Raw genomic sequence first — 27768 nt, 5'->3', positions numbered from 1 at the left:
TCTGGATGGCGCAGGCAGAGATTGGAGCGGGTTTATGAGTGAATCGGGCTCAAGAGGAATATCGCGGACAACGCCGTGTCCTTGTGAGCCGCAGCTGATGGGACTGGAATCGCTCTTTGGATGGCTGCAGTCGGGGACAAAGTAAGGGCCCTCCTTGATAAGCTGATAGATTCTGAAAATCCCGCCCTTGTCTAGACTCATGTCGGAGTCCGGAGTATCTCTACCTAATGACCTGCAGCCACCTGGTAGTATCGGTGTAGACACCTGTATGACACCGAGACACGTCCAAATTCAACAAGAATATTATGCAAGGATGCGGTTATCCTCTCTAGGATGAGTGAACAAGGTCGGTATACTCCGTATAGCAAAACAAAACAGAATTCCCAACAAGGCTGTGTTGAAATCAGCCGTCAAATCTTAGAAAAACCCCCGCTTCCGACTAATTCCAGGCGTTGTTGAAAGTCGCCGAATGTTGTTGTATATAGATCGTTCGGTAAACCAGCCTCAATCTCTCTCCAACATGCTTACTTTTTCATTTGCATCTCAACACTTGCATTTGCACTGAGTGACAGCGGGGTGAGAAGCCTCAAGCCCGCCCTCATCTCAGCATCCTCCTCCGTTAGAGTGGCATTCTTCCCTGTGCCGATTCCAAATGCCCGTTTTGTGGCTTTCCAGCCTTCCACCAGTGCCACATATACAACTACACACCCAAACACAACCCCCCATTCCCAACTAATACCGCGATGCTTGAAAACAATCCGATTCACGGCTGGGAGGTATATTACCGGAAACGTGATCACGAACCCTGCGATTACTGCCCAGAAAAGAAACCGGTTTTGCCAGACTGAGTGGAATACCGATAGCTTCCCTGGGTACCGGATCGGGTCCAGGTTAAAGAGCGACCGTGAAAAATGTTTCACTTCCCAGGCCGTAACAAGTAAAAGGAAAGTTAGGGTTGCGTACGTGGTGGCGCGTGCCTCGAAGACGGTGCCACAGCTTTCATTCCATCCTTCGTTACAGTCGTGGCCTAGGTCGGAGGTACCTGATCCAGCTCCGTAAACCACGCTCACGAATGCCACCAAACATAGCGAACCCATAAAGGTACCGTATATCATCTTGTCCATGATAAGCTCTCGTGTGAATACTCCCACCTTCAAATCATGCGGCGGGCGGTACATGATATCGGGCTGAGCTTCTTCCAAGCCCAGACCCAACGCAAGGAAGGACGAAGTGATCAAATTGGCCCAAAGTATTTCTAGAGGCGACAACGGGAAAATTGAATTACCTTCTTCATCTTTGAATGCTAGTGCAATTAGAAGTAGAATGACCTGGGCGATGTTGGATATTAACAGGTGCATCAAAAACTAGAATACAGTTAGTACGAGCATATGATATGGGACTTGATGAAAGAACTCGCCTTCTGAATATTGTCAAATAGGCGGCGACCTTCCTCCACAGCTTTTACAATCGACGAAAAGTTATCATCGGTCAGGACCATGTCGGCGGCTTCCTTGGCTACGTCGCTGCCGTTCTTTCCCATGGCGATACCCACATCGGCACGTTTCAACGCCGGTGAGTCGTTAACTCCATCGCCGGTCATAACGCAAAATGCTCCTCGTCGATGCATTGCTTCTACCATTCGAACTTTTGTCGTAGGACTGCACCGAGCGATCACCAAAGGTAACTGCTCTATAGCGTCTATGGCGTCATCCGTCCACCGATCAAATTCTTCAGCCGCCATGACCAGTCGACTCGACTTGGCGTGGATAAAGGGATCGAGAATGCCGACTTCGGCCGCAATTGCTGTTGCGGTGCGAATGTGATCTCCCGTGAGCATATGCACCGTGATTCCAGCCATTTGACATCTGCGGACAGCAGCAGCTGTCTCGACACGAGGGGGATCATACAGCCCAACTAGGCCAGCAAATTTGAGATTAGTCTCGGCCATATTTCGCGGGGATACTTGGTCTTTGTCGATGATGGGAGAAATTTTGTATGCAACGCAAAGTACACGCAGACCTTCGCCAGCCATCCTGTCCGCGGTTTCTCGGAGGTGTTCTTTATCATTCTCGTCGATGTTGAGACTAGCAAGAATCGTTTCAGGCGCTCCTTTGGTAAAGACTTCATTAACTTGTGCTCGCCGATTTGTGTATACAACAGTCATCCGCTTGATTGAAGAATCAAAGGGGTATTCTGTATGAAGCTGTAGATCTCTGTCTTGAATAATACTTGGCTTGTCATAACCAAATCTCATTGAAAGAACTCGAAGCGCTATCTCGGTAGGTTCTCCAACAGCAGTCCAGTTACCCTCGGAAACCTGGTCAGGTTCTTTGCCCGAAGAGTTAGAGTGCACATCATTGTGTACAAGTGAGAGATTGCAGAGGGAAATAGCCGTTAAAAATGCGTTCATGTCGTCGTTCTCTTGGAGCTCATTTAGGTCACACGCTTTGCCATCGAGTTGAACCAGTCCACTCGAGGGATCAAACGGGTTGGTTGTCTGGTGAACAGTCAGGGTGCCAACATCTGGAATCCATGCAGTGCGTGCAATCATTTTCCCTTGTGTTAGCGTTCCTGTTTTATCAGAGCAAATATTTGTGACTCCGCCGACTGCTTCAAGACACTGCAGCTTGCGAACGATTACGTTGCCTTTTGCCATTGCCTTGGTACCAACAGCTACTGTTATGGTGAGCACTGCAATTAATGATTCAGGCACCACCGCGACTGCAACACATATTCCATATATCAAGACTTCGCCCTGGACATCCCATTTGTTCACAGAAAACACAATCATAGCCAGGAGTATTGCCAGCGCAAAAAGGAGCAATGCAAACTTGCTCAATTTAACCTGCAATGGGGTCCCAACGAGTCCAAGGAGATTCTTTACTGTGGCACTTGAACGTTTGAACGTGCGGATGAAGAGGTTTGAGTCATCAAATTCAGGTCTATCCTGGAGAAGCTGTGCAATCTTCCCAACCTCTGTCATCATCCCTGTTGCAGTGACGACCCCGGTTGCTCGACCTTGAGTTGTGCTACAGCCAGAGTAAGCCATGTTGGTTCTATCGCCGATAGGGATATCCAGTGAGGTGAGAGTGACATGCGGCGTCTTTACTACAGGGAGAGATTCGCCTGTTAACAGTGCTTCATCCATTGATGCGTTCATGCCATCGAACAACCTCATGTCTGCAGGAACAATATCCCCCACAACTAGTTGTACGATGTCACCCACAACCAGAGACTCGGCCTTTACAGAGGCAACGCGGCCATTCCGTAAGACCTTGCATACTGGAGCAGATAACCGGTGAAGGGATAGAATAGTTTTCTCCGCGCGGTAGTCCTGAATGAAACTAAAAATGGATTGTAAGAAAACAATGTCAAGAAGCTAGGAGGTTTTGCTTACCCTACGATCATGTTGAGGAGGATCACTGCAGTGATCACCCCCGCTTCAATATAATCATGGATCCCATAAGACACTGCCATGGTGATCAAGAGAACCTAAGGTTGCGCAGTCAATTATGGGGAACCTCTCACCGCATGGCGGTTGCAGATGGGTATGTGGGCTGATATCATACTAAGGTCAGACTGTTGGAAACTTGCCTCAGCAGGATTTTCCATACGGATAGTCCTTCCATCTCTCTGACTCTATTTGGTCCATCTCGCTCAAGACGGGCCGCGGCCTCTGAACTTGAGAGCCCAATTCTAAGCAGGTGAGTTAATCCTGCGGGGTGATGAAGGAAAGAGAAGCATACTGAAGATGGACATTGAAAAGCTGCGAGAGACCAGGAGGGTCGATAGTGTGAGCATAGTGCGAGGGACCTGGTAGGTCTGACTTAGGATCATGATTTGACGGAGTCTGTCGAGTCTCGTGCTGTAAAGTCGTCGGGTTTGCAGAGTACTGGGTCTTCTCGATGTCCCTGCTGGCCTTTACATCTCCAAGAGATCTAGTTTGTTGTAAATTTTGTTCCTCTGAGTAAGCACATATAGGAGGCTCTGTCGATTCCTCGACCTCGGGTGGAGATGTGTCTATGCCCATTCAATTAAAATTGAGGTGAAATGGAAAGACTTATATAGCTAAGTGATTCGAGTGCTTTAGCAAAGGCTCGACACCTGAAGGACCGAATAATAAAGAAAAGAGAGATCAGCAAGGCAATGGCAGACAGTCCTATGCCAATACTCTGAACATGCTTTATAGCCTGAGAGGAGGACTCGGCGCAGGACACAGTTGAGAGACGACCAAGAATCGCGAGGGGCTGACCACACGTACCTCCCCCACCACTCGCGAAACCTGTATCGTTTTCTTGGCAGATTTCATCGGTTATTAGGATTCCTTGGTATCCCAACTGTGACCTATAGGCTGGGTTAAAGCCACTAAGGGCTTGGATGCTAGGCTGGGGGACCTAGATTGGACGGAGCGCAGTCCGGGGAATGGCCAGGTGGAGACCATGTCCAAGGTGATCAATGATGGGTTGTCCCAGAAGACATGCTCCATCATCTCACTACGCCTTTTGTGGGGGTGAATGATGGGGCTAGTGACCAGTGAGATCGCGCTGGGATGAGGAGAATGAAGGAATAGTGTCGAGAATGAAGGAAATGGACCCCGACAGCTGGGCACACGTGAACGAACGATATGCAGCCACTGTTGCGATTCTGACAGAGCAACAACGCAACATATTTCTCCATCTTTGAACGCCAATATGGTGATCCATAAGTGATCAAGTGAATAATCCACCTGTTTTGCTGCTTCTTTAGCAATATCTTGCCAGTTCAAATAAAGCATCATGGCACGATTCTGGTTCTCTCGTCCATCTGGATTTTGATTCACTCCTCGCCTCTCGGCGTGTGGCTGAGCTTACTAGGTATTCTCGGCCTGGTTTGCAATGAGTAACTAACTATTAGGATTTGGTCGGTATCGAATCCTACGAATCCCATCCCTGTGTCGGTTATATCTTTATCGGTATCTAAGAGGGGTTGGAATCATCCATGGATTACCCCGAAGTATAGCTACTTCTAGAACCCACTCGAGCACGACTTCATTCCTGTTTTTGGCCGTTTCCCAGTCCCAGCATTGGGGGATCTTTCCAGCGTTGTCGTTATCCAGGTTCCCAGATAAACAGCTAGCATTCGTGAAGTCTTGCCCTGTGCCGCTTGCTACTGGCTGCCTGGCCAAGGCGGTTGTGTCCATATCGCCACGGATCTCATTTAATGTGGATTGGAAACCACATCCTACCGGCTAATACCGATCTGTTCTCATTATAATCTGAAGGATCCATGAGTACGTTATGTCTGACACACTTGAATAGAATTTGGGCTGTCTCTTTGGGTCCAACCGTCAATTACGCTGGCTCGAGGATAAACTGTAGAATGAACAAAGAGGCGCAGATAGGATTTGGGTCTGGCCGCGTTCGATTGATCTGGGAAGGCCAGCAGCAGATTACCTAGGTATCCTCTTCTTTTACCTTGGATTTCATGTTGGTCGCCCTCGATTCTCGACCCGAGAAGCCTTGTGCTGACGGGAGTAATCAGCTTGAATCTAGCCCAGCGAACATCATCAACATTCGCATGCAAGGAAGAATATTACTACTCTATTAAAGAACACGTAAATAAAATAGTACCCAAGTCCTCAAGTAATTGACGCTGTTGGTGTCAGCCCAGGGTGGTTTCCAAATACAAATACGGAAGGGAAGGAAGGAAGGAAGGGAGGGGGATAACAGCTCGTGTCACTCAGCTTATTAATCCGCTAGACTGCTGCAGCCAATCAGCAATCAGCCCGCATCTGCCGTCTGAATCGGTGGAAAATTCTCCAAACAACGTTGGGATGCAGCTGTCGATATTCCATACACAGAGAACCCCAGAAGCCTCCGTGATACAGCTTTTCTAAGATCGATTTCAATACATCTCATACTTTGAGAATAGCCCATATTCTAACTTCAAGAAATTTACTCCGTCAGTATGGGAGGACCGGCTGTCACCACTCATCCGCTCAATCGTTCCGACGGCTCTGCCTCCTACCAATGTCCCTCGACCGGATCTAATATTCTGGGATCAGTGAATGCTCCTATAGAGCTCCCCGGGCGCAGAGATGCTTTGAAGCCCGAAGATGCGACCATTGAAGTCTTCGTGAAACCGGGCACCGCACCTGGAGGAGTTGGCGAGCGATACGTGGAAGGTGTTCTTAAAAACGCCCTAGGAAGAATAATTCTGGGACGAGAGAAGGGGTACCAACGGAGGGGAGTTGTTCTTACCCTGGCCATAATTGGCGGGGAGAGCGTAGCTCGAGGGGGATCTGTAAGTCCCGTCCACCCAGACAGTTCTAGAGGAGAATGGCTAATCGTGAATGATCATTTTAGTATCTTCCCTTACTGCCTGCGCTCCTCCATACTTCTCTCCTTGCTCTACTGTCAGCCGCAGTTCCCCTCTCAATGACCCTCTCTGCAACTGTGCTTGCAGTAAACTCTACCGGGGATCTCATTCGGGAGCCATCCGCCCAGGACGCCGCGGCAGCAACCTCTGTCCATGCCCTTGCATTTACCTCGAAAGGCCACATGCTACTAAACGAGAGTGAGGGGGGCTTTGACTTTGATACTTGGGAGAAAGTGCACCAGCAGGCCTTGGCTATCTGCCATGGAACCTCCGCTCCGGGTTCAGACGGCGATGTTGCCATGGCCGAGGATATGGATGACGAACCCCTTGATGGGATTGTACGCGACGCCATTCAGGATCAGATTTATCGTGACTACGCGTGGAAAATTGACGCAGCCTGATCGTTGGATAATGGGGCATACTCACATCGATGCAGCAAATACAGCAGAACAACCGTTTTGCAGCCTCCACCAGCAGCATTCTGCAGCGGAAGGATCGCAATAAGCATAGCACAAATATTCGTCACAATCTATGCTGCAGATCAAGTTCCAGGTGTTTACTAGGAGAACGCCTCGCAGTAGGTATCTGGATGGACCCAACAGCAGGCATATTCCGATCACCATCATCGTCCGGGATTATCGCGATGTGCCCTGTGAGATGGGACTATTTGAAGTGGGGAATATGGGGGGTGGATGAACTGAATTGGACGAGAATCGTGTGTACAGCACTTGAGGCATCCAATGGTAGGCTACGGCCTGATAAGCAGCGGACAGATAGACTCGGTAACGAAATGAAAATTAAAATTCCCAGATCTTATTCCGGACATTCATGTAGGCCGAAAGATTAGTCCGGAATGCCACCAGATACAAGCAGGACGAAACATCGGCTTCAAAAACGATATTACAGGATAGTGTGTCACCCATACGCGAATGAATGGGAGAATGAAATGATTTTCGGAAAGTCTCATAATCATCGTGTAATACCTGTATAAAATAATATAAGAGCACTGTAATCACATTTTCCCATCAATCAGACCAACTCGGTCAGCTCCCTAAATTCTTACAAAATCCTGTCCTCCAGCCAAACTCCGTTACATCCGAACTCGGCAAGCGGTCCGTTCACAAAACCCCGTGCACTTGACTTTCTTTCTTTCTTTTTCTCCCCCCTCTCTGGTCGCGGATTATCAGGACATCATCCTGTTTGTTACACACACACACACAATAAAGCTGTTGATTGCGGTTCATTTTTCCATGGCTTCTCCTGCCTCTGACCATGGTTCTATAAATTCCCCAACTGCTTCACAACTTCTAGAGCCGGCGTCCTTGTCATCAACTTCATCTCCGGACTCCGCAGCCCCACCACCACTATCGGACCCTCCTCCTCCTCCTCTTCCTTCGCCCCCTCCTTCTTGTCTTGCTTCTCCCTCGACTTCCTCTTGCACTCCCTCCACTACAACAACTACCACCAATCTCGGAGCCTCGCTCTTGCGCGATTATGCTTTCCACATAGATCCTTCCCAACCCTCAAGCCAAGTGCTGCACGGGAGCACAACCTCTCCGGATTCCTCTACCAACCCCGGTGCGGCCCCAGCATTGTCAACTCCTGAGCAGGCACAGGAGGACACCGTCACACAGACAACCTGTCCAACCCCCTTCCTCCCTTTCCGTTCGACGGCCTCGCTGGGACGCCATAACCGCAACAACAACTTGCCTAGTGATTTAATTCCCCGACAGACCATCATGAAAGCCCTTGCCTCCCGGCCCTCCGTTTCCAACAGCCATAGTCCGAATGTGCCGCTGGCGGCCTCATTGGGTCTTCAAAATACAAGCACTTGCTCAAGCCCTCCAGAGGACTCGGATCGGCGCTCGAGTTCGTCGTCCTCGCAGAAGCTCTCTGCGGCCCTCTCCAACCTACAACTGGGGACGTACCTCGATCGCGCTCCCTCGACAGCCCGTCTGGTTATGCAATCTCCGTGCTTCTTCCACAAACGATTCGATGACGCCGTAAATCTCCAAAAGGTCCTGGAAGAGATCACGGATGATGAGTGGCTGTCTCACTCTCGCTTGCTTCAGACGGCAACAGGCGTTCGGGAGGTATCGAAACAGCTTCAACGCAGGCCAATTAAACGAGCGGTGAAAAATGTGATGATTGTCACCAAGGCGCGCGATAACCGTCTGGTGCACTTGACTCGGGAACTTGCACAGTGGCTCCTTTCTACACCCCGATATGGGAGTGACCTTGGGGTGAATGTGTATGTGGACGCCAAGTTACGCAACTCAAAGCGGTTCGATGCACAGGGTCTGGTGCAGAAGAATCCCAAGTTTGAATATATGCTCCGCTACTGGACCCCAGACCTTTGTTGGACATCCCCCGAAAAGTTTGATCTTGTACTCACTTTGGGCGGAGATGGCACTGTACTTTTCACATCGTGGCTGTTTCAGCGCATTGTGCCTCCTGTTCTTTGCTTCTCTCTCGGGAGCCTCGGGTTCCTGACCAACTTTGAATTTGAAAGTTACAAGTCCCATTTAAATGCTGTCATGGGGGACGTGGGTATGCGGGTGAATCTTCGAATGCGCTTTACTTGCACGGTTTTCCGTCCAGACCGAAGCAAGGGGGCTGAAGCGGGGGCCGTGGAGGAAGGAGAACAATTCGAGGTGCTCAATGAGCTGGTTATCGACCGAGGACCTTCGCCTTACGTGTCAAACCTCGAACTGTACGCCGACAACGATCTCCTTACCGTGGTTCAAGCGGATGGGTGCATATTCTCCACGCCAACTGGTATGTCCCCTCGAACCCATTATTCCAAATGCCACTGAATTAACCATCCACAGGATCCACCGCTTACTCGTTGTCTGCGGGCGGTTCTTTAATTCACCCTTCAATCCCTGGAATTCTCCTTACTCCCATCTGCCCTCACACCCTATCCTTCCGTCCCATGGTTCTTTCCGACTCTCTATTACTTCGTATTGCTGTCCCGGCCGGCTCGCGTTCGACAGCATACTGTTCATTTGACGGCAAAGGCCGTGTTGAGCTCCGCCAGGGCGATTACGTTACTGTCGAGGCAAGCCAGTATCCTTTCCCGACTGTTGTCTCCGGCAACGGGGAGTGGTTCCAGAGTATCCAGCGAGCGCTTCGATGGAACACGCGCGGTGCGGTCCAGAAAAGCTGGCGTCGAGGCGATGAGAATGCGGCCGATGCGGCCGAGGACGAAAACGAGGATGAGGAATGGGACATCGATACGGATGCCGGGTACAACGGGACAGACAGCGGCTTCGGGCCGAGTGAAGACGGCGATACTGGCTCGAACAGTCCCATGAAGCGACAGATGAGCCTGCTGAGCATGTAGCGGTGACGCCTTTTTCATTTGTTTGTACATATACCCCTTTCAGCACCTGCGTGGTGCCTCTTGACGCATACACTGGTGATCTTGGGTTGGCGCTCTCGGGCATTCATTTTACGGCCGGTCACTCACCTTTCATCATATCATATATTTGTTTTACGAGCGATAGGTTTTAGATTTCAGAATTCCTTTTGTTTATTGGCGGACTAGACCAAATGTTAGATGCTGTCCTTGGACAATCTACGATGATCAAATTTTAATCATTCCTTGCAATCAATATATTTAGTTAGTTAGTTATATTATAGTAATATTACCAATCACAACTCTCCGCAAGAAGCGCCGCCAATTCCTCCAAATACTTTTGATCGACTTGATCAAACCCCTCGGGCTCCGTACAATCTACATCAATAATCGCAACCGTCTTTAACCAATTGAGCAGGTAATTAGCACCATCCTTCCACCCTGTAAAAAAAAAAGAAAAAAAAAGAAAAAAAAAGAAAAAAAAAACTTACTTCCCCATCCACCAAAATCGGCACCACAATCTCACTCCGACTCCTCGCATCACAAGCAATATGCCCCGGGAACTTCAACACATCAGGCACCACCAGGGTCTCGCGGGTCTCAGCCGCAGCGCCGCACACGCCGCGCCCGAATCGGATTTCCTGGCATGCAGGACGGCCCTGGAAGGGTCCTAGAAGAAGAAGAAGACGACGACGACGACGAGGGTCGTTCTGTTCGTTTTCATTTGTCGATGCTGGAGCACCCCCACCCAGAGAAGGAAATTTGTCCTGGCGGATATAGAAGCCGGTCCAGTTTACGGCGGAGGAGGGGGGTGGGAGGGCGGCGTAGGCGTGCCAGAGGAGGGAGGCGACATTGGAAAAGTTACTTGTTAGTTGGTTAGGGAGTTGCTGTGGTTTTTTTTGGGGGGGGGGATGCGTACCTGACCTGAAGCAGCAAATGAATGCAAATGTTAGAATACAGTATTGGAGGAAAGAAGAAGAAAAGATGCTTACCCAGTTGCGTTGTCCTGTTACGAGACCCCTGGTTTGTTCGAGCACTTGCTTGTAGATGTCTGCTTTGGAGGCATTGCAGGCGAAGTAGGAGGAGTCTGCGTGAGGCTGGGGGTTATTGGATGTGAGTCAGTGCTGCCTGGGGAGATTGTAGAATGGGGATTTGGAGCTGTGTGGCCTTGTCTTGCCTTGCATACCATGGTGGAGCTGGAATTAGATTAATTAATAGAGAAGGTCGGAGGAGCGTGAATGAAGGCTTGAGAAAATTGTAAGTGGGGTGCGGGGAAAGGAAACCGCTTTTTAGTGTATATATAGTTATATACAGAGCATAACTATAGATGAGGATATATATATATGCTCACTGACAGATATCTGATGGTGTAACTAATTAAATTTGTTATCTGAATAATATCTCATTCTTGACTTGTCATTGGTATTTCTCCAACTCTGCTTCTCTGAAAACTAGCTATCTGTATACTTGTCAGGCAATCCTCTCACGCTTTTGTATGCTGTCAGAGTCCTACCAAAGTCTTCTTCTAGTGGTGAATTTCTTATTAAAGAGGATGTACAGGTTCATTCATATTAAATCCCACCTTGTGTAAGATAGAAGCTCGGTGCAAAGTAAACACAGCCCAAGAGCCGCATCTGCAGACCAGCTTGAATCTCATATGTAGTCAAGCCCGCTACATGCAGCAGCCACCTTGCAAGATCGATACGGACTATCACACCCACTTTATGAAGTTCCTTGCAGGAAAGTTGATTAATTGTACGGAACGACTTGCTTGGGTTTGGACCGGGGCGGGATCGACTTTCCCGGTCTATCTTTCTATTTTGGATATCCCCGGATGGCTAGGTGTGAAATCCAGCTGTAGTTCAGGTGCGAGGTCAGCGAGCCGTGTGATGGAGGGCTGCGGTCGTCTGATCGTGTCGTCAAGTGTGGCTGAATGATGACCTTGGGTTGTTATTTTTGGAGTGCAAGATATAGTAATTCTCCCCACTCCAAGGCTCATATAGTGATCATTTAGCGAGGGTTTCAAGTATAGAAGGAAGGTGACCGGCATGCGTTCCCTAGGCAGTGTACTAGATTCTGGTTCCCGGACGATCAACCAACCAATATTCTCTCATTACTGTGATATGTGTATATAATCTATCCTGGCCTCTTTCTTTAGGTTGTTTCTGTCTCTGTTTTTCCTGGAAAATTGTTGGTCAGCCGAGTTTCGCATGCAGCTCGTCTCGTCAGCTGCGGTGGTGGTTTAGTCTCAGCCTGCTTGATTTAAAGTCTGGGTTAGAACCGCTTCGTTTCTTCAAGTCCAACATGATCTCTCCCTCGTTCAGAACAGTCTAAATTTAGCTGGCATACACTATAGTATGCTGTGCAATGTGTTCAACTGGCCCAAGATTACCAAGAACCTCAACTCAAATCATCTGTAAGTATTCTGATAGATCATTCTGTACCTTCTCCTTATTCCCTATACCATACATACCATACATACCATACATACATACCGTACCGCTCCGTTCCGTTTTTGCCCCTCTTTTCCCGCCATGACGCCATTGGATTTTATCCCCGCAAAAATAAACCCTAAGAATAGAGTGAATGAAAGCTAACAAAATCCAGAGAGCTAGTAATGACGGGAATACACATAGATACTAAGTTATGCAAGAGAAGTGCTATAGAAAGTGCTATCAAAAAGGATATTTGACATTCATTGCTTCATACTGGGAAGAAACTCAAAACTCCCCTGCTTCGGATCTGGAAAGAAACTGGGAAAAAACTGAAAGAAGAGTATTCCAGCATTATCCACTCAATTCCCACTAGTCAACATTCCTGATATTAATGGCTACTTCTCAACCATCTTCCTCTCTCTCAACATCCGCGACTTTTACTACTACCGCTTCCTCCTCTTCCTCCTCGCCCTTACTGTATCCATCTTCCTGCAGCTCTGATCATTCTGTTCCTTTGCCTCCTCGTGGTAAGTCTTTCTCTCTCTCTCTCTCTCTCTCTCTCTCTCTCTCTCTCCCGCCCTGTCTTTTACAGGTTACATTCTTCCCCCTCCCCCCTTTTTTCTTTTCCCCTGAGAATTTGCTCTCCTCGCATGATGATTTGTTCTGCGTCACTTGTTGGCATCTTGTCAGCACAATCTCCACCTGACACGTGTGACATACCACAGGTCCCTCCTGGTCTCCTTCCTATCGTCCGACCTCGCGTGCTCATGGCCAGTTGGAGAGTTTAATTGCCAGACACGGTCGTCCAACTCGCTTTTCCCTCTCTTCCCTAGAAGAACTAACAGCCACTACTTCGACATATAATCCTCCCTCGCCGCTTTCCCGTCCCCGTTCCCCTGTCCCGGAGTTTTCAGATTCCTTCGAGGCCCGCACTAGTTACAGATCCAAGTCAAGACCCATCCCAATTCCTAAGCGGTTTCCCAACTCATCTGACGACGACCTTCCGGTTACTCCGTTGACCGGCCGGTTTGAAAGAGACTACTTCCCCCCTCGCGATTTATCACCGGAAAAGAACCGGGATCCATACACTTATCCTCGTACAAAAAGCCACTGGCCTAGTCGTCGTCCTAGTGATCATCATCGTTCCTCCAGGATGCGTTCGGATAGCTCGACCTTCTACTCTTCGGTCGTCTCTCAGCCCATGCCCTCATCCGGTTGCTCCGATTCTCCGCAGCCGTCCCGCTCACGGGCACAGAATACTTCCAAACCCGCCCCAGTCTTCCATCTCGACGCCTTGCCGCAGTTTCACCCGGCTGTCTATCAATCCCCAAGCAGCTCACAAGCCTTAAGCGGCCAGCCTCCGTCACCACGTCAACCCCTCCAGCAATTGTATCGCGTGGGTTCGAGTTCGCGGGACCCTGTTTTGCAGTATCGCGAGCTGGTGGAAGGCGTTGTGCTGCACAAGGCCCCTTCACGGCCGCTGTCTCCCAGTCCAGCTGCTCCTCGACTAGACCCCCTCCGCAGCCCAGGGCCAGTAACCCCGTTAGCTCTCGAAGAAGCAGGGGGCTATATCACTGCTGGGGCCGCGTATTCATCGGAGCTTTCCTTACGAACCCTTCAACACTCAGCGCCGGCGCCAGACCTGTTGGAGCGGATGATTGCGCGTGAAAGTGAGAGAACTCGACAGAAAGCGAAAAGAACCCCAAGGGGTGGTGAGAATTTATAGAGTTTGGTTCTGCGACTACCTTGGGTATCCGCCCGAAGGACCTTACTCGAACCTGGTATTGAGGTTACCATAACCATGGACATCTTTACCCTCTGTTCGGTATGAGCCGGAACTTAAAAAATTTCGCGCCCTGTATTCCAATTCCACTTTATACCCTGCATTGTCTTTTCACAACGACATCTGGAGTTCGGTATCATTGCATTTCATTATGTTATTTTCTTTCTTTTTCTTTTTCTTTCTTTTTTTTTTTTTTGCCAATTCCACTCAGTCCCTCCCCTCGATGTTTTCCTTGATCTTTGTTGTTGAATCTCTGTTGAGGGGCTTGAATTATGCAGGCGGGTCCAACAGAACAGTGCATTTCTCTCTTATCTGCTTCTACACATACATAAATATCATGAGAGCATAAAGCAAAAATTCAAGCTAGTGAGGGAACCGCAGTCCTGAAAGAGTGATAGAACGGATTATTATATATTTCTTCCACCAGAATAGAACCCTTAATACCTCAATATTCAGCTCTTTCTCCACAGATCTTCGGGAACATTGTGGAGAGTAGCGCTGGCGTATTTTTTTAAAACCAGGTGAGTTTATCCAAGTCCCGGAGACAATCCGCAGCTCCCCGAACGGTTTGTGGGGGCGTCAGACCGTATACAAGAGAATCCCAGTTTCTCAACTCTTGTCTACTCCTACAGGAGATAATCACGCTTACTATTGATATTTCCCAGTCATTCCAGTACCCGAAATTTCACTCTATCTTCATAACTTTCGACCCAGGCTACACGCCGGATGAGCAACTAACGACCAACTTCACTCCGCATCCCGACGTCCGATAAAAAAAAGAACAAGAACGCTCCCCCCCCTTTGCTCCCTCCCTTCTTGCGGTCTGGACTCAACTTCAGCCCCCCCTCGTTCGGGAATGTCATCTTCCCCTGCTTCGTTGTCGACATCTCCGACGAGCGAAATGGATGCGCCCGAGTCTTCGCAGAAGAAGACCACGACGACCTCGAAGCGCGATTATAAGGGATTTGTGGCGGGGGTCTTTTCCGGAATTGCGAAGCTAAGTGGTAAGTTGCTAGGCCTTGCCGTGGAGTTGCGACTATGGCTAACTTGTGCTTGTGTGGTTTGTTAGTTGGGCACCCGTATGGTTTCCTCTCTTCCCTGGTGTTTCTTCAGCGCTTAAGGCTGACGTTTTGAGTTCGTGGGGGACGCGGCGTTGGTTAGGTTTGATACGGTCAAGGTCCGATTACAAACGAGTCAAGATGCCCATTTCAAGGGACCGCTAGATTGCCTGTTACAAACGGTACGCAACGAGGGGGTGAGTGGATTATACAAGGGCGCGACGCCACCGCTGGTAGGATGGATGGTCATGGACTCTATGTAAGTTGGATCTAATCTACCTGGGATGATCCGCGGCGATACCCACAAGGGTTGGAGCTAATGAGACCTTCTTCTGAAGAATGCTGGGCTCGTTAACCCTCTACCGTCGACTGCTGCTCGAGAACGTCTTTTCAACCCCTGGGATTCGTGCTATCACCCCTTTCGCTGCACGGCAACAGGACCCCCATACTTTACCGAGTTTCGGCCATGGAATTGCAGGCATCATGGCTGGCACGACGGTCAGCTTCATCGCTGCTCCTGTGGAGCACGTGAAGGCGCGTCTGCAGATCCAATACGCTGCGGATAAGGCCAAGCGCTTATATAGTGGGCCGATGGACTGCTCGCGCAAGATTGTAAGCTCTCTCTCTCTCTCTGCCCACGCCCAAAGAACCAAACACGGGGTTGTTGACCTTGGATAGCTCCGCACGCACGGCATCTCAGGTCTATACCGCGGCCTCTTTGCAACGATTCTCTTCCGCTCGTTTTTCTTCTTCTGGTGGGGTTCCTACGACGTGCTGAGTCGCATGATGAAAGAACGCACGACCCTGTCCGCACCGGCGATCAACTTCTGGGCAGGCGGCATCTCCGCCCAGATCTTCTGGATCACGTCGTATCCATCGGATGTCGTGAAACAGCGCCTGATGACGGACCCAATGGGCGGAGCGCTCGGGGACGGACAGAGGAGGTTCCAGTGGTGGAAGGACGCGGCGGTGGCGGTCTATCAGGAACGAGGGTGGAGAGGGTATTGGAGGGGATTTGTCCCGTGCTTTCTACGCGCATTCCCAGCGAATGCCATGGCCTTGGTTGCATTTGAGGGTGTGATGAGGTCGCTTCCTTAGAGATTGTGCTTACGAGGTTCTACCGCATATGATATCCTTTTGGCTCGAGAGGGTCAAGTGTAAATATACGACCGTTTTTATAGACATACATACCTGATGAAAAGAATATCATGATTGATTAATGGATTGAACTGGAAAATGGGTTGATGGGGTGCGAATTTTGCAAGTTGTACTACAAGATTTACGACGGGAAAGAGTTGCGACATTTCCGTTTGCGGAACTCAACTCCACGACTCTGAGAGCTTCGATGAGATATTCTTCCTCTTCGAGTTTTTTTTTTTTTTTTTCCCATCCTGCTAAATGCAGCGCTGCTAGTCTCTGGGGATATTTTCTGTTCCTCTTCTTTCATCAGAAACCGTCGACTATCCCTTTGCGGAAAGCCTCTGCAGCACCAGCCGTCCATCTGTCACCTCTCTCTTTCGCTCTCTTCCCCCTCCCCAAATATCCCAGGGTCACTGCCAGGGCCGTCCATTCTTTTTCCACCAAGAGAGGCTAGGGATGTCGTTAACGTGCTGCATCTCAGTCTCATTTATACTTGGATAACAAGCAAGCTCTCTCGTCCGCTGGGCAGACCGCCGCCAGTCAGTAGTACCATTGACCACGTACGACGACACGACGGCATCACATCTCATTCATTCTCTCCACGCCGTCGAAACGGCCAGAATGGCCGTCGCACGCACCATGCGACGTACAAGCCCAATTACCCTCCTCCTCGCTGCCCTGTTAGCATTCGGTTTCCTCTTCTTCTTGCTCTCTCCTTCGACCACGCCCTCATCCTCCGCTGCTGCTGCTGCCGCCGCCGCCGCCGATATCTCGTCCAAGGATTTCCGACTTGGGGACACCGCAGACCACCCTCTTTCTCCCCCGACAAAGCCCTTCATTCCCCCATCTATCCGGGATGATGGCCATCAACCCCCTCCCCCCGTTGTACACTACAATCTGAACAGTCTCACTAGCTCCAGCGACGCCGCAAGCAGGGGCGAACGAGTTCTGGTCCTGACTCCCCTCACCCGCTTCTACCAAGGATACTGGGATAACCTCGTGCGCTTCAACTACCCACACGAGCTGATCTCCCTAGGCTTTATCATCCCCCACACAAAAGAGGGCGATGCCGCGACCGCTGCCCTCGAAGCGGCGATCAGTAAAACCCAATCCGGTCCGATCCCCAACCGCTTTGCCAGCATCAGCATCCTCCGCCAGGATTTCGAACCGCCCCTACAGTCGCAAAGTGAAAAAGAGCGCCACAAAATGGCCAACCAGAAGAAACGCCGCGAATCCATGAGTCGCGCCCGCAACAGCCTCCTCTTTACGACCCTAGGCCCTGCAACCTCCTGGGTCCTCTGGCTTGACTCCGACATTGTCGAAACCCCAAATACCCTCATCCAAGATCTCACGAGCCACAATCGGCCCGTCATCGTCCCCAACTGCTACCAGCGCTACTACAACACCGACGACAAGAAAATGGACGTCCGCCCGTACGACTACAACTCCTGGATCGATAGTCCCATCGCCCAAAGCCTCGCCGCGAAAATGGAGCCCGATGAAATCCTCCTCGAGGGCTACGCCGAGATGCCTACCTACCGCACCCTCATGGCTTATCTTGCCGACACCGCGAATCCCAACCCGCGCCGCGTCATCAATCTCGACGGCGTAGGCGGCACAGCGCTCATGGTTAAAGCCGATGTCCACCGCGATGGCGCCATGTTCCCGGCTTTCTCCTTTTTCCACCTGGTGGAAACAGAGGGGTTCGCGAAAATGGCCAAACGCTTGGGCTATACAGTGCATGGGTTGCCGGATTATTTTGTATGTTCTCTCTCTCTCTCTTTCTCTCTCCTTGTATCAATATGAACTAACCCTAGAACCAGGTATACCATTATAACGAGTGATGCTGTACTCATTTTATTTTGTCTTTTTTTTTTTTTTCCATTTGTTTTTATTTTGTCCCCCGCCTTTCCTTGTTTCGAAGAGAAAGGGTACTGAAATGATGTTTTACTATTAGATGGTTGTTACATGGGTTATGTTCTCTTCAATTTTCATCTTCGTTTGAATGTGATTCATCTTGTTTGGATTGGATTGGATTGGATTCATGTCGGGATTGTATCGCTACTTTACGTATACATTTATCCATCCATTCCTTTCCGCGTCTCAGTGTTAGCGTGCGATGGATTGATTTCCTTGTCCTTTAGTTGCCTAGCTACGTGCTTGGTAGGCGTTGTTGGTATCCGGTAGTTTTGTAAGTACTTAGTAGTAACTAGTAGAAGTCAGGAAAGAAGGAAGAATTTAGTCTCGTTCAGTGTAATCAATCGAAATATCCCACATTATTATTTGAATCTTTTATATATATTAGCTATCGTTTAGAGATCGAACTTTGGCGCTGCGTCGATCATCGTGTTGATGGATGCGACACGCACACGGGCCCCGGGTTAAGAATTACCTACAGATAAGGGTATTATATTATAGGAGACTCGTCACTGCTCGGACTCGCGCCGATACGGTAGATCCGGCTTTAATCCCAGGAGATCCTGTAAACAGATGAGCACTCTGGATCGTTGTCGATGGCTCTGGCGTAGACGTTTCAAACCACTACGCTAAGGAACCGGGACCGGGACCCCCCCCCGGGGGGGGGGGGGGGGGGGGTTGTTAAAAGAAGAGAAGGAGGAAACTCACACAAGCATAATCCCTGCTCCAACGGCCACGGCCAAAAACTGCACGATGGTCTTCTTGATCTCCACGCGTTTGTCTTGGCCTGTTTCCAGGAGTTCGGGGATAACTGACACCGTGCCGACATAGAGGAATGTACCGGCTGTAAAGGGGAGGAGCATATCGCCCCATGTAAGGCTGGTACCAAGGAGACCAGAAAGCGAAGAGGAGCCAGAAGTGGGATCAATGGCTGCTGGGCCGCCGAACTCTTGCACTGCGATGCCAATCAAAGTGCCCAGGAAGGCTCCGATGGCGGTGACGAACTGCGCACCCATGGCTTTACGCTTGGAAAAGCCTGATTGAATGAGGAGGGCGAAGTCGCCGACTTCGTGCGGGATTTCGTGGAAAAAAACCGCAACGGTGGTGGTTGCGCCGATGGTTGGGGAGGCATAGAAAGAAGAGGACATCGCCAGACCGTCGGTGATGTTGTGGGTGAAGTCGGCGATGAGATTGAGGTAACCGCCTAGCTTAACGCTAGGGTTGATTTCGTCCTTTTCGTCCTCTTTGACCAAGGATGAGCTGTCGGAGTCAGCCTTGGTGGACTTGCGCTGCTTAAGCTCGGTGTTGTTCGAGCTTTCAGCTCCACTAGTAACGGCGTGTGTCTCCTGCTCTGCATGGCTATGGGAGTGGGAGTGGTCATGGCCTTCTCCTCCGGTTGCGATGCGGAGGGTTTTATCCATTGCAACAAAGGTAAAAAATCCAACCATAATCCCGAGACCGAGGAGGAGGTTCCTGTTCGGTTCGACCATCACGAAACGCACGTGGTCGGGAGAGTCTTCTCCGAGGAAAATCTCCGGAAGCAGATGGAAGAGGGTGTCACCCAGGAGACCTCCTACAGCGAAGGCAACCATAACGGATAATGAGGAGGGGTCGATGTTTGGAGGGCATAGCGCAAGGAGGAAGTCTGTGGAGGGGTGGGGTTAGAAAAGAGTCACGCGACCATGGGTGTTGGGCGTACTAGGAGGTCCAGAAATGTATACAGTCGCGAGAAGTGAGTTCACAGCCGGGCTACCAGGGAAGAGGATTGAGAAGATCTTCGATGTCAGGCTGGCGGTTTGGGGGCTCGTAGCGCGCTTATGTTCGTTGAGGGACTCGACAAGGGGGCAGTTCTGATGCACAGTGAGTATGACACCGCGGAAGATTGAACGGCAGTAAAGTGGTAAGAGTATACATCGCAAGGATAGTCCACAAAATAAATTGATACGCACCTGCAATTCCTCCTCAATTTGACTGGCAGACAGATCGCCCACGGAGATGGCCCCTTGAGCTGCGGCCAATGCGGCGAAAAGAACAAGACCAACAGCTAAGGCCAGGCCAATCCTGCGCATTGGGGAGAAAGGAAGAAACGCCATTGTAAATACCCTAGCTAGATCAGCATCGACATGAAGAATTCACAAGCGAGATCACGAAGAAACAGCAGAAACTCCAGTTGAAGTAAGAAGTAAGAAGAAGCTGAAGTTGTTTCGCTTATCGGGAAAACAAACCAAACACGCCAAGACCAGATGCAAACAGCGTCAGCTTTTCGGCCAAATCGATAAGGCTCTAATCCAAGATGGGAAGGGAATATTTTTTTACTATTTCTCCGACTGCCATCTACGCATCTGCCACCGTCAATTCTCCCATACATTCCGATAAAATGGGAAATATCCGTCAGACACGAAAGAATAGGTCCTCTGCACCTAAGCAGAGGCCCAAAAGGACGGGAATGCTCAAGAGCGGCCGGAAGAAGATCAACGTTCTGGGTAACGCCATTATTGCAGAAAACTGGTATATTTCTCTTTACTTCCACCAACAATGAATACGAACTCTAACTAACCCCGATGGTCACTCTGGTACAGGGATCGCAAGTTGACTCTCACTCAAAACTACCGCCGCCTTGGTCTAGTTCATCGTCTGAATGCGCCGTCCGGTGGCTCTGAGCGTCGCAAAACCGAGACCGGCTTCGAGGACGTAGAGGACTCCCTACACATCAAAGGCAGCGTGGAGGCGGCTGTGAAACAGGCGGCTGTGGGTGAAGCAAAGGTTGAGCGCGACCCTAAAACTGGAAAAATCATTCGAGTAGTCCGCGACGACGATGAGATCGAGGTTGCGGGAATTAAGCGCCGGCGCGCAAACCCACTTAACGACCCCTTAAACGATCTGTCTGACAACGAAGATGATTCGAAGCCGCCAGCAAAGAACCCAGCAAGTGCCATCGTACAGCAACTAGAGCTCCAGGCCGCCCAGGAGTCCGAGGCCGCCGCCAACAAGAAACCTCGCCACCAGAGCAAGCGCGAGGATGAGTGGATTACGAGATTGGTTGAGCGGCACGGCGATAACTATGCCGCTATGGCTCGGGATAGGAAGCTGAATCCCATGCAACAGACCCCGGGCGACCTGCGCCGGAGGATTCGCAAGTGGAAGGAGAGCCAGGCATGATGATTTTTCTTTGGGTTGACAGCGCATTTGTGTGGCGAGTTCGGCGTTTTTCAGGGTTGAATTTCTCGACAAAAAAAAGTATTTCTTTCTTGCTAGCCTAGAGCTGATTTGCACTCGCAATCCATCCAGGGTGCATATCCTCGAGCCCTAATGTTCATATATCAATCTACAATACCCTATAGAATTGATTGAAATGAGCTCTTTATCGCAGCAAAACAACGCAAAGCTATTTTTGGTCTACCATCACAATACTCAGCTTGCTTCTCATCACGGTGTCGTGTCGTGTACTCGCAACGCGTAAACAAAGCTCTTGTACTTCGCCTTCTCTTCTTCCCTCCCTTCTAGTACAAGACCCTATTATCATCTTCAAAAACACTGCAGTACTCCTCCACCGAAACAGGCAAATCACGATACAATGTGCTTTCTACTTACCCTCACTCTCTTGATCCCCTCCATTCTCGGTCAAATCCAATAGTAAGCCAAATCCTTTCATTTCACCACGATATCTCCAACAATAACTGACTCTTCTCAGTGACACGGAAACCAACAGCCTCCTCTGCTCAAGCCCAGCCGGCCACTACTGTATCAGCGGCTCTCTCCAAGGCTCCACAATCATATCCTGTGTTTCTGCATCCACGGCAGAGATTCGCTCCTGTAATATCGAGTATGCTCTTAATCCCTCCCACCACGAAAGAAACAAAGCTGAACCCAGCCCGCCAAAGGCTATCCAACATCCTGCCCCCCGGTTACGAAAAGACCGCCGTCTGTAAGTAGAGCAGATGCAGATAAAGAGAGAAAAAAAAAAAAAAAAAAATCCTCGCGGGCTACCATCTGATACCGAATGCTATCACAGGTTACGAATCCTCCCCGGCAGCAGGAGACGCCGTCTGCGCATTCAACGGCACAGGACACACATTCACGCACTCCTCCCAGATCCCCGTCCCGGAAACCATCCTCTGCGCCTCTGCACTACCGGGAACCAAAGCACCCACGGCCCACGGCCTCCCGCTACACCCTGAGCCCGAAACAACGCAACCAAAAGAAGCGCAGCAGCAGCAGCAACAGCAGCAGCAGCAGGGAAAAGCGCACCCCGGAGATGCGGTCGCAGCTATCGGGGACGTCCCGTTGTTCCACCCAGAGATCGATCTCGCGGAGCCGGGACCCCTCCCTCTTCCTCCGCCTGCTACGCGTGTGACTGTGGGGATTGTTCCGCAGGGTGCGAGCAGCACTGCCGCGTTCTCGGATGCGGACCTCGTCGGGAAGAGTGTTGTCTGTTCTGATCCGTGGACGGTGCGGACGAGGTTAACGGGGAATACCCGCTCTGTGGGATCTACTACTACGATGGAACCGGTTCTTGTCGTGCCTCCCGCGGGGGAGTCTGGCTCGTGGATAAGACAGCCCTCCCAGATTACCACGACCACGATGAGGAGTCCTTCTAGGACGGCGGCGGTGGAGTCGAGTCCCAGCGTCCGGACCACTCCTGGCAAAAGTCCCGAGATTGGTTCGGGTGGAACTGCGCCGCTTCAGAGTACTACTTCCTCTGGCGGGGTGAGGTCCCTGGTTACTAAGGCGGGGTTGTATTGCTGTATTATCTGCTGGGTTGGGATCTATGTATATCATTATCTGGTTTAGGGTTTAGGTTGTGGTTGGAGAAGATGGGGAGGGAGATTCATTTTGTCTTTCTCTCTGTTTTGGTTCTATTCTGTACAATTGCAATAAATAGCTAGTGTTCGTAAAAAAAAAAAAAAAAAAAAAAAAAAAAAAAATGTTCGTCAACCATGATACAATGCCAAGTCACTACTACATAACTAATTTCAATTCGAGCAGGTCTATCACATCACATATCCCTCACAAACCCCTGTCTCAATACTTGTCCCTGATCTAATTCAATATAGTAATCTGCATCCTTGATAGCCTCCAACCGATGCGCAATAGTAAGGACGGTCGACTCGCGCATTTCTTCTCGAAGTATCTGCTGGATCTCAAGCGAGCTCTCATGATCAATTGACGCCGTCGCCTCGTCCAGAATAACAACCGAGCTCCGGCGTAGCACCGCTCTCGCAAGGCCAATCAGTTGTCTCTCGCCTTGGCTGAGGTTTCGTCCTCCGGTGTCAACATGGGTTGTGAGACTCCAAGCGTGTCGACCGCAGATACGCTTCAGGACGTCAGCGCACTCCTCATCGGGGTATTCGTTGGTTGGATCGAGGTTCAGACGAATGCTCCCCGGGAAAAGAACAGGGTCTTGCGCGACAAATGTGACCCGAGTTCGGAGCGCCTGTTTATCAACTTGTGCGATGTCAATGCCGTCGACGAGGATACGGCCGGATTCGGGCTTGATGACACTAAGGAGAGAGATAGCCAGAGTGGACTTGCCGCTTCCAGTTCTGCCTATCAGGGCTGTTGTAGATCCGCCCGGAATGCGAAGGGTAATGTTGTGAAGTGATGGGTCTAAATGGGGAGCGTAGCGGATTGTTACATCCTCAAAGACAATATCGTTGCCAAACTTGGGCCATGATGCCGGCGGTTCGATTGTTCCCGGCTCTTCCTGATCAACGTGAAGCAACTCATCGACACGTTCGACGGATACAAAATCCATCTGGAGCTGACCATATTGTTGGCATAATGCGTGGGTAGAATCGACAAAATTGCCTGCGGCGATCAGCGCGAAGGCAGCCAATCCAGGAGACACGTCCGTGTAAAGTGCAAGCACTGTGAGGCAGAAAGTAGAAATGGCCGAAAAGCTTTCAAAGCGATACATCAACCAGCTCTGAAGCGACCAGTAGAAGTGGTCCATTCCCTGGAACCTGTCGACAACGGCGATCACACGATCTTGAAACCGGCCCTCGGCATGAAACGCACGCACCGTCGTGAGACCATGCAGCAGCTCGCCAAAATTAGACATCAGGGGGCTGAGGGATACCATTTCCAGGCGACGAAGACTTTGCGAGGTAGGGAGAAACTGAAAAAAGGTCCAGAAGAATACGGTAGTAAGCACAATCGAAAATACCAGAAATAACGGTGTCACCGAGGCTATGACAACAATTGAAGACGACCAAATGATAGCTGAAAACGCGATGCTCTGGAACTGTTCGCTGATATTGCCATCCACTACTCCGATATCCGATGTCAATCGATTCATTAAACGCCCAATAGGGGTAACATCGAAGAAACGGAATGTGGCATGGCTGACTTTCTCCATGACTTGTTCAAAGAGCTTTTTGCCGGCCCAGTAAACAATTACAAGCATCAAAAGCTGGGGAAGGAGCAGCATAACAACTTGGAAAATTGTAATCCCCAAAAAGGCCAACAGCCAAGGCCGCACATCCTCCACGGGCGACGGGAAGTCGTCAAGAGGATTTTTTAGGGTCCAATTAAACTTGGTTGGCATAATCGGGAGCGTTGTCCACCGGCCAATAGAGATTCTGTCGTCTAGGGAGGAGTGCTGGAATACATGAATGACTTCATTATACGCCTCACCCCATTCCTTCAGGAACCAAGCTTGTGCGACTCTGGCCAGGCGGAATACCACCAGGCTGATGACCAAAATAGCCCACCACCTATATTTTCCAGCTCTGATGTAGCTCATATAAACGGCCGCTTTCACACCCCATTCAGCACGGTGTTCTTCTTCAATAAACTTAGATGGTACGGCAGCTGAGTGATCTACCAGCTCAGGTTCGTCCATATCAGCATTGCTTGAGTTGTCTGGGGAGACATCACTGGCGTGGGCATCGTCATGGAGGGGATCTCTTGACTTCCCTTCTACCGTTGCCGTGCGATCATGAATATTGATCATCTGGTCTGCAATATGACGGACAAGCTGAGTCCTATGTGTGACAAGGACTACGGCACGTCCATCCATCAGCGGCCCCGTCAGGCACTTTCGAACCACCAGCTCGGCCGTGTTGTGGTCCAAAGCGGACAAGGGGTCATCAAGAAACAAGACCCTGGCGGAGCTGTAAACTGCTCTCGCAAGGGCCACACGGGCTTTCTGTCCCCCAGAAAGACCAATTCCATTCTCTCCAATAAAGGACAGATCGCCGTGTTTGAAATGCGAGAGATCTGGAAGTAAGGCGCAGGCATCCAAAACTTTCTTATAACGCTGTTCATCATATGGGGATTCAAACAATATGTTATCTCGGATACTCATACTCTGTAGCCATGGAGTCTGAGCGCAATATCCTATCATCTCATTTGGTAGACGGGATTCTCCGCTGATCTTATCCATTTCACCAAGAAGTGCTTGTAGGAGAGCCGTCTTCCCAGTTCCTACTTTTCCATAAATGACGGTAAGTCCTTTAGAAAAGCCCAGGCTAATGTCTGAAAGAATAGCGGAAGATTTTCCAGGCCAGGCGAAGGAACAGGATTCCAGCTGGAAAAGGATGGAGCCAGGATCTGCCGTGGTTGCTTTGGTTTCCTTATCAGGTTCAGCCATGAAATCCTCAATTCGCTCCATGGCAATCGAGGCATTGATTAACACTGTGATCAGGCCAGGGATAGCTCTTAGACGAGACTCCAGCATATAGAAGAGCTGTAGTGCTGGGAATATGGTATCGACGCTCAGACGATGCCCAGTGAGGAACGCGTAAGCATAGAGGGCCACAACTGGGAAAAATCCGCTGGAGAAAGCGGTAACAAAAAGAATACCAACACTCCATAGCTTAGAGAGTATTCGAAGCCGTAACTCCTCCTGTCTGGCATCCATAACCTGGCGAAGCCAATGGTTCTGCCAACCGTACCAGCGAAGGTGGCGAAGAGCCTCCACAAATTGGGATGTAACTTGGAGCCTGGCGTCCGTCGCTACTCTGCGAACACGCTCGCAGCGGATAAGTCCCCGAGTGGTGAAGATATTGATCAACTGGGCAACCAAAACAACGAGAATCCCCAAGAAGCAGGATGGTCCGAGCACTTTCCAAACGAGGGCGACCGCTATAATAAGACCCAACGGCCCATCGATCAGCCTGTCTATCTCCCAGAACCGCTGGGCGACTTCGTAGACATCACCTCGTAGCAGGTTGAATATTTTCCCCATAGAGGCAGCACTTTTAGGCTTCTTTTTATCGGGGGTCCGCCAGGGGTTTGGAAAGCAACAAAACCTGGACGTATTTCGGGACAGCTTGGATTCGTCACTGTCAGTTTGCTCGTCCGACGTCTCGTTTTCTCCGTCCTTACGATCAATATTCTGCTCGAAAATATTCTTCCGCGATAGGGCTTTCTCATAGACCATCATAATCATCTCTCCCCTGCTCCGTTCGTAACTTCTTCTTCCGTACCAGAGGTTGAACACCTGGGCTTGCGCTGCCACTAAACGAAGCAGCAAGGAAAGTAGCGCATAAATCAAAGCAGCACGATGCGATCTATTTTGGCTCTCCATTGCCTTTAATAGTTGCTGGAGTAGCAACGGTGTAGAGAACTCTAAAAGATACTCAGCTACTGTCTCTGTCAATTGCAAGAAAGGTTAAACGAGACGAACCGCAAAGCATGTGCACAATTGCAATTGTACTGATGATGAGCAGGTCAATACCATTTGCCTGCAGCAATCGGCGAAGAACGCTTCCGTGGAGCTGTCGAAACTTTTCATGCAGCCTCTGGTGCTGGAACTCAAATCCAAGAAACCAAACGTCACTTTCATTCAGCTGGCGGCTCTTTCCCACGGCCAGCAGCGGCGCCATCCAAGACACGGTGAAAAACTGCCACAATCGCAGATTGTCTTCGGGACTGCGGTGATCACTATTTGGGGCCTGCCCAACGGTACTGATGTCAAAGGTAGGAAGAGCCACCTGGCGAAGAGGCATAGCAAGAATGACAGCCACACCCAACAAGGCGGTACCAGCCGCAACATAGTAGGTGAATATACTAGAGACCGCATATACATCACCGTTAACGATATAAGCAATCTCCACAATCGATTCCGCCACATAAAAAGCCAGGAATAGCAGGGGACTTGATCTCGGGCGTTCGGTAACAACCAAGGCGAACGCAATGGCCTACATGGGTATTAGATGAAGCTTGGTCCAGTGCAGACCTTGGGTACTTACCCAACCAGCAAGGAGAATCCAATTCGTCGGACTTCTCCCATTAAGAATCAACTTAATGAGCCCAGAGGCGAATCCGATGCTGGAAACCGCCAACAGGGCTAACACCCAGCCTAAACGTTGCTTCGGGGCTGGTAACCGCAACTCACAGTAAGGGGGCAATTCTTGGATGAAAGGCCTAGCCCATTTAGGACGCTGGACACATGGCAATCGTCGTAGCGCATAGGTCAAGACCGCAATCAGGATGATTATGGCTGGCACGAGAGAAAAGTAAGCAATGGCACATTGTGACACCCGGGCATTAGCAGAGTCCTATTGTCACAAGAATTAGTATAACCCGGTAAAGCCAAATCCAATGATATGAAGGAATTTACCCAAATTGAGCGACACGGGCCCCATATGCCATATGCCATTCCTAATGGTATTTGAGAAATATTGTGCAGGAATAACGATGAAACATTGCTGACAGGGACTGAGAGAAGGAAGGCTGTGGTTTTGAATACCTCCGTGTCGCTAGCCCCAG

The 27768-nt window shown here is 50.1% G+C and overlaps 11 protein-coding genes across 11 annotated transcripts; 6 read left to right on the top strand and 5 right to left on the bottom strand.

The window, feature by feature from the left end:
• Positions 1-247: 247 nt before the first annotated feature.
• P175DRAFT_0258970 (uncharacterized protein) lies at positions 248-3593 on the bottom strand. Its single transcript, XM_040892721.1, has 3 exons — positions 3398-3593; positions 1418-3344; positions 248-1364 (listed from the first exon to the last, which is right to left on the bottom strand). Exons 1-3 carry the CDS (start codon positions 3475-3477, stop codon positions 525-527), a joined length of 2847 nt encoding a protein of 948 aa, XP_040751273.1. The 5' UTR covers positions 3478-3593; the 3' UTR covers positions 248-524.
• On the bottom strand, positions 3299-4172 carry P175DRAFT_0258879 (uncharacterized protein). Its single transcript, XM_040892720.1, has 4 exons — positions 3747-4172; positions 3595-3696; positions 3398-3492; positions 3299-3334 (listed from the first exon to the last, which is right to left on the bottom strand). The coding sequence occupies exons 1-3, from the start codon at positions 4028-4030 to the stop codon at positions 3483-3485; spliced, it is 396 nt and encodes a 131-aa protein (XP_040751272.1). The 5' UTR covers positions 4031-4172; the 3' UTR covers positions 3299-3334; positions 3398-3482.
• Positions 4173-5946: 1774 nt separating this feature from the next.
• Positions 5947-6758, top strand: P175DRAFT_0438992 (putative exosome complex subunit Rrp46; the record flags this gene model as incomplete). Its single annotated transcript, XM_040893936.1, has 2 exons — positions 5947-6282; positions 6345-6758. 2 exons carry the CDS (start codon positions 5947-5949, stop codon positions 6756-6758), a joined length of 750 nt encoding a protein of 249 aa, XP_040751271.1.
• Positions 6759-7408: 650 nt separating this feature from the next.
• P175DRAFT_0558083 (putative NAD+ kinase Utr1) lies at positions 7409-9982 on the top strand. Its single transcript, XM_040900817.1, has 2 exons — positions 7409-9135; positions 9189-9982. The coding sequence occupies exons 1-2, from the start codon at positions 7608-7610 to the stop codon at positions 9701-9703; spliced, it is 2043 nt and encodes a 680-aa protein (XP_040751270.1). The 5' UTR covers positions 7409-7607; the 3' UTR covers positions 9704-9982.
• On the bottom strand, positions 9964-10962 carry P175DRAFT_0502053 (GAF domain-containing protein). The gene is made up of 4 exons (XM_040897300.1): positions 10905-10962; positions 10707-10815; positions 10210-10583; positions 9964-10118 (listed from the first exon to the last, which is right to left on the bottom strand). Exons 1-4 carry the CDS (start codon positions 10905-10907, stop codon positions 10008-10010), a joined length of 597 nt encoding a protein of 198 aa, XP_040751269.1. The 5' UTR covers positions 10908-10962; the 3' UTR covers positions 9964-10007.
• A 1582-nt stretch (positions 10963-12544) lies between these two features.
• On the top strand, positions 12545-14131 carry P175DRAFT_0524193 (uncharacterized protein; the record flags this gene model as incomplete). Its single annotated transcript, XM_040899353.1, has 2 exons — positions 12545-12680; positions 12879-14131. 2 exons carry the CDS (start codon positions 12545-12547, stop codon positions 13877-13879), a joined length of 1137 nt encoding a protein of 378 aa, XP_040751268.1. The 3' UTR covers positions 13880-14131.
• Positions 14132-14517: 386 nt separating this feature from the next.
• P175DRAFT_0516936 (mannosyltransferase complex subunit MNN9) lies at positions 14518-18398 on the top strand. Its single transcript, XM_040898940.1, has 7 exons — positions 14518-14940; positions 15006-15015; positions 15098-15253; positions 15333-15606; positions 15673-16079; positions 16755-17895; positions 17958-18398. Exons 1-7 carry the CDS (start codon positions 14793-14795, stop codon positions 17976-17978), a joined length of 2157 nt encoding a protein of 718 aa, XP_040751267.1. The 5' UTR covers positions 14518-14792; the 3' UTR covers positions 17979-18398.
• Positions 18218-20215, bottom strand: P175DRAFT_0258691 (Zn(2+) transporter YKE4). Its single transcript, XM_040892719.1, has 5 exons — positions 20001-20215; positions 19751-19901; positions 18760-19696; positions 18527-18614; positions 18218-18423 (listed from the first exon to the last, which is right to left on the bottom strand). Exons 1-4 carry the CDS (start codon positions 20142-20144, stop codon positions 18599-18601), a joined length of 1248 nt encoding a protein of 415 aa, XP_040751266.1. The 5' UTR covers positions 20145-20215; the 3' UTR covers positions 18218-18423; positions 18527-18598.
• Positions 20216-20386: 171 nt separating this feature from the next.
• On the top strand, positions 20387-21421 carry P175DRAFT_0480534 (nucleolar protein 16). Its single transcript, XM_040895436.1, has 2 exons — positions 20387-20559; positions 20631-21421. Exons 1-2 carry the CDS (start codon positions 20429-20431, stop codon positions 21208-21210), a joined length of 711 nt encoding a protein of 236 aa, XP_040751265.1. The 5' UTR covers positions 20387-20428; the 3' UTR covers positions 21211-21421.
• Positions 21422-21574: 153 nt separating this feature from the next.
• On the top strand, positions 21575-22867 carry P175DRAFT_0558076 (uncharacterized protein). Its single transcript, XM_040900816.1, has 4 exons — positions 21575-21684; positions 21743-21874; positions 21933-21976; positions 22064-22867. Exons 1-4 carry the CDS (start codon positions 21626-21628, stop codon positions 22840-22842), a joined length of 1014 nt encoding a protein of 337 aa, XP_040751264.1. The 5' UTR covers positions 21575-21625; the 3' UTR covers positions 22843-22867.
• Positions 22868-23047: 180 nt separating this feature from the next.
• Positions 23048-27658, bottom strand: P175DRAFT_0493684 (putative ABC bile acid transporter; the record flags this gene model as incomplete). Its single annotated transcript, XM_040895981.1, has 4 exons — positions 23048-26649; positions 26684-27197; positions 27249-27557; positions 27620-27658. 4 exons carry the CDS (start codon positions 27656-27658, stop codon positions 23048-23050), a joined length of 4464 nt encoding a protein of 1487 aa, XP_040751263.1.
• Between the last annotated feature and the right edge of the window lie 110 nt (positions 27659-27768).

This window comes from Aspergillus ochraceoroseus (genome assembly GCF_002846915.1).
Source record: "Aspergillus ochraceoroseus IBT 24754 chromosome Unknown P175scaffold_5, whole genome shotgun sequence".
NCBI classification, from domain to species: Eukaryota; Fungi; Ascomycota; class Eurotiomycetes; order Eurotiales; family Aspergillaceae; genus Aspergillus; species Aspergillus ochraceoroseus.
Note: the sequence above shows the minus strand (reverse complement) of the source record. Positions and strands in the feature narration are given on the sequence as shown.

Coding starts and splice junctions, on each gene's coding strand:
- P175DRAFT_0480534 (XM_040895436.1), top strand. CDS start 20,429: ATGGGAAATATCCGTCAGACACGAAAGAATAGGTCCTCTGCACCTAAG. Junction 20,560..20,630: donor GCCATTATTGCAGAAAACTG/GTATATTTCTCT, acceptor ACTCTGGTACAG/GGATCGCAAGTTGACTCTCA.
- P175DRAFT_0516936 (XM_040898940.1), top strand. CDS start 14,793: ATGTCATCTTCCCCTGCTTCGTTGTCGACATCTCCGACGAGCGAAATG. Junction 15,254..15,332: donor TGGATGGTCATGGACTCTAT/GTAAGTTGGATC, acceptor CTTCTTCTGAAG/AATGCTGGGCTCGTTAACCC. Junction 17,896..17,957: donor ATGGGTTGCCGGATTATTTT/GTATGTTCTCTC, acceptor CCCTAGAACCAG/GTATACCATTATAACGAGTG.
- P175DRAFT_0258691 (XM_040892719.1), bottom strand. CDS start 20,144: ATGGCGTTTCTTCCTTTCTCCCCAATGCGCAGGATTGGCCTGGCCTTA. Junction 19,902..20,000: donor AAATTGAGGAGGAATTGCAG/GTGCGTATCAAT, acceptor ACTGTGCATCAG/AACTGCCCCCTTGTCGAGTC. Junction 19,697..19,750: donor ATACATTTCTGGACCTCCTA/GTACGCCCAACA, acceptor ACCCCTCCACAG/ACTTCCTCCTTGCGCTATGC.
- P175DRAFT_0558076 (XM_040900816.1), top strand. CDS start 21,626: ATGTGCTTTCTACTTACCCTCACTCTCTTGATCCCCTCCATTCTCGGT. Junction 21,875..21,932: donor ATTCGCTCCTGTAATATCGA/GTATGCTCTTAA, acceptor AGCCCGCCAAAG/GCTATCCAACATCCTGCCCC. Junction 21,977..22,063: donor TTACGAAAAGACCGCCGTCT/GTAAGTAGAGCA, acceptor ATGCTATCACAG/GTTACGAATCCTCCCCGGCA.
- P175DRAFT_0558083 (XM_040900817.1), top strand. CDS start 7,608: ATGGCTTCTCCTGCCTCTGACCATGGTTCTATAAATTCCCCAACTGCT. Junction 9,136..9,188: donor CATATTCTCCACGCCAACTG/GTATGTCCCCTC, acceptor AACCATCCACAG/GATCCACCGCTTACTCGTTG.
- P175DRAFT_0502053 (XM_040897300.1), bottom strand. Junction 10,584..10,706: donor AGGACAACGCAACTGGGTAA/GCATCTTTTCTT, acceptor ACCAACTAACAA/GTAACTTTTCCAATGTCGCC. Junction 10,119..10,209: donor CGATTTTGGTGGATGGGGAA/GTAAGTTTTTTT, acceptor AATTGGTTAAAG/ACGGTTGCGATTATTGATGT.
- P175DRAFT_0258879 (XM_040892720.1), bottom strand. CDS start 4,030: ATGGGCATAGACACATCTCCACCCGAGGTCGAGGAATCGACAGAGCCT. Junction 3,697..3,746: donor CTTTTCAATGTCCATCTTCA/GTATGCTTCTCT, acceptor TCACCTGCTTAG/AATTGGGCTCTCAAGTTCAG.
- P175DRAFT_0258970 (XM_040892721.1), bottom strand. CDS start 3,477: ATGGCAGTGTCTTATGGGATCCATGATTATATTGAAGCGGGGGTGATC. Junction 3,345..3,397: donor CTCCTCAACATGATCGTAGG/GTAAGCAAAACC, acceptor ATCCATTTTTAG/TTTCATTCAGGACTACCGCG. Junction 1,365..1,417: donor TATTTGACAATATTCAGAAG/GCGAGTTCTTTC, acceptor ACTGTATTCTAG/TTTTTGATGCACCTGTTAAT.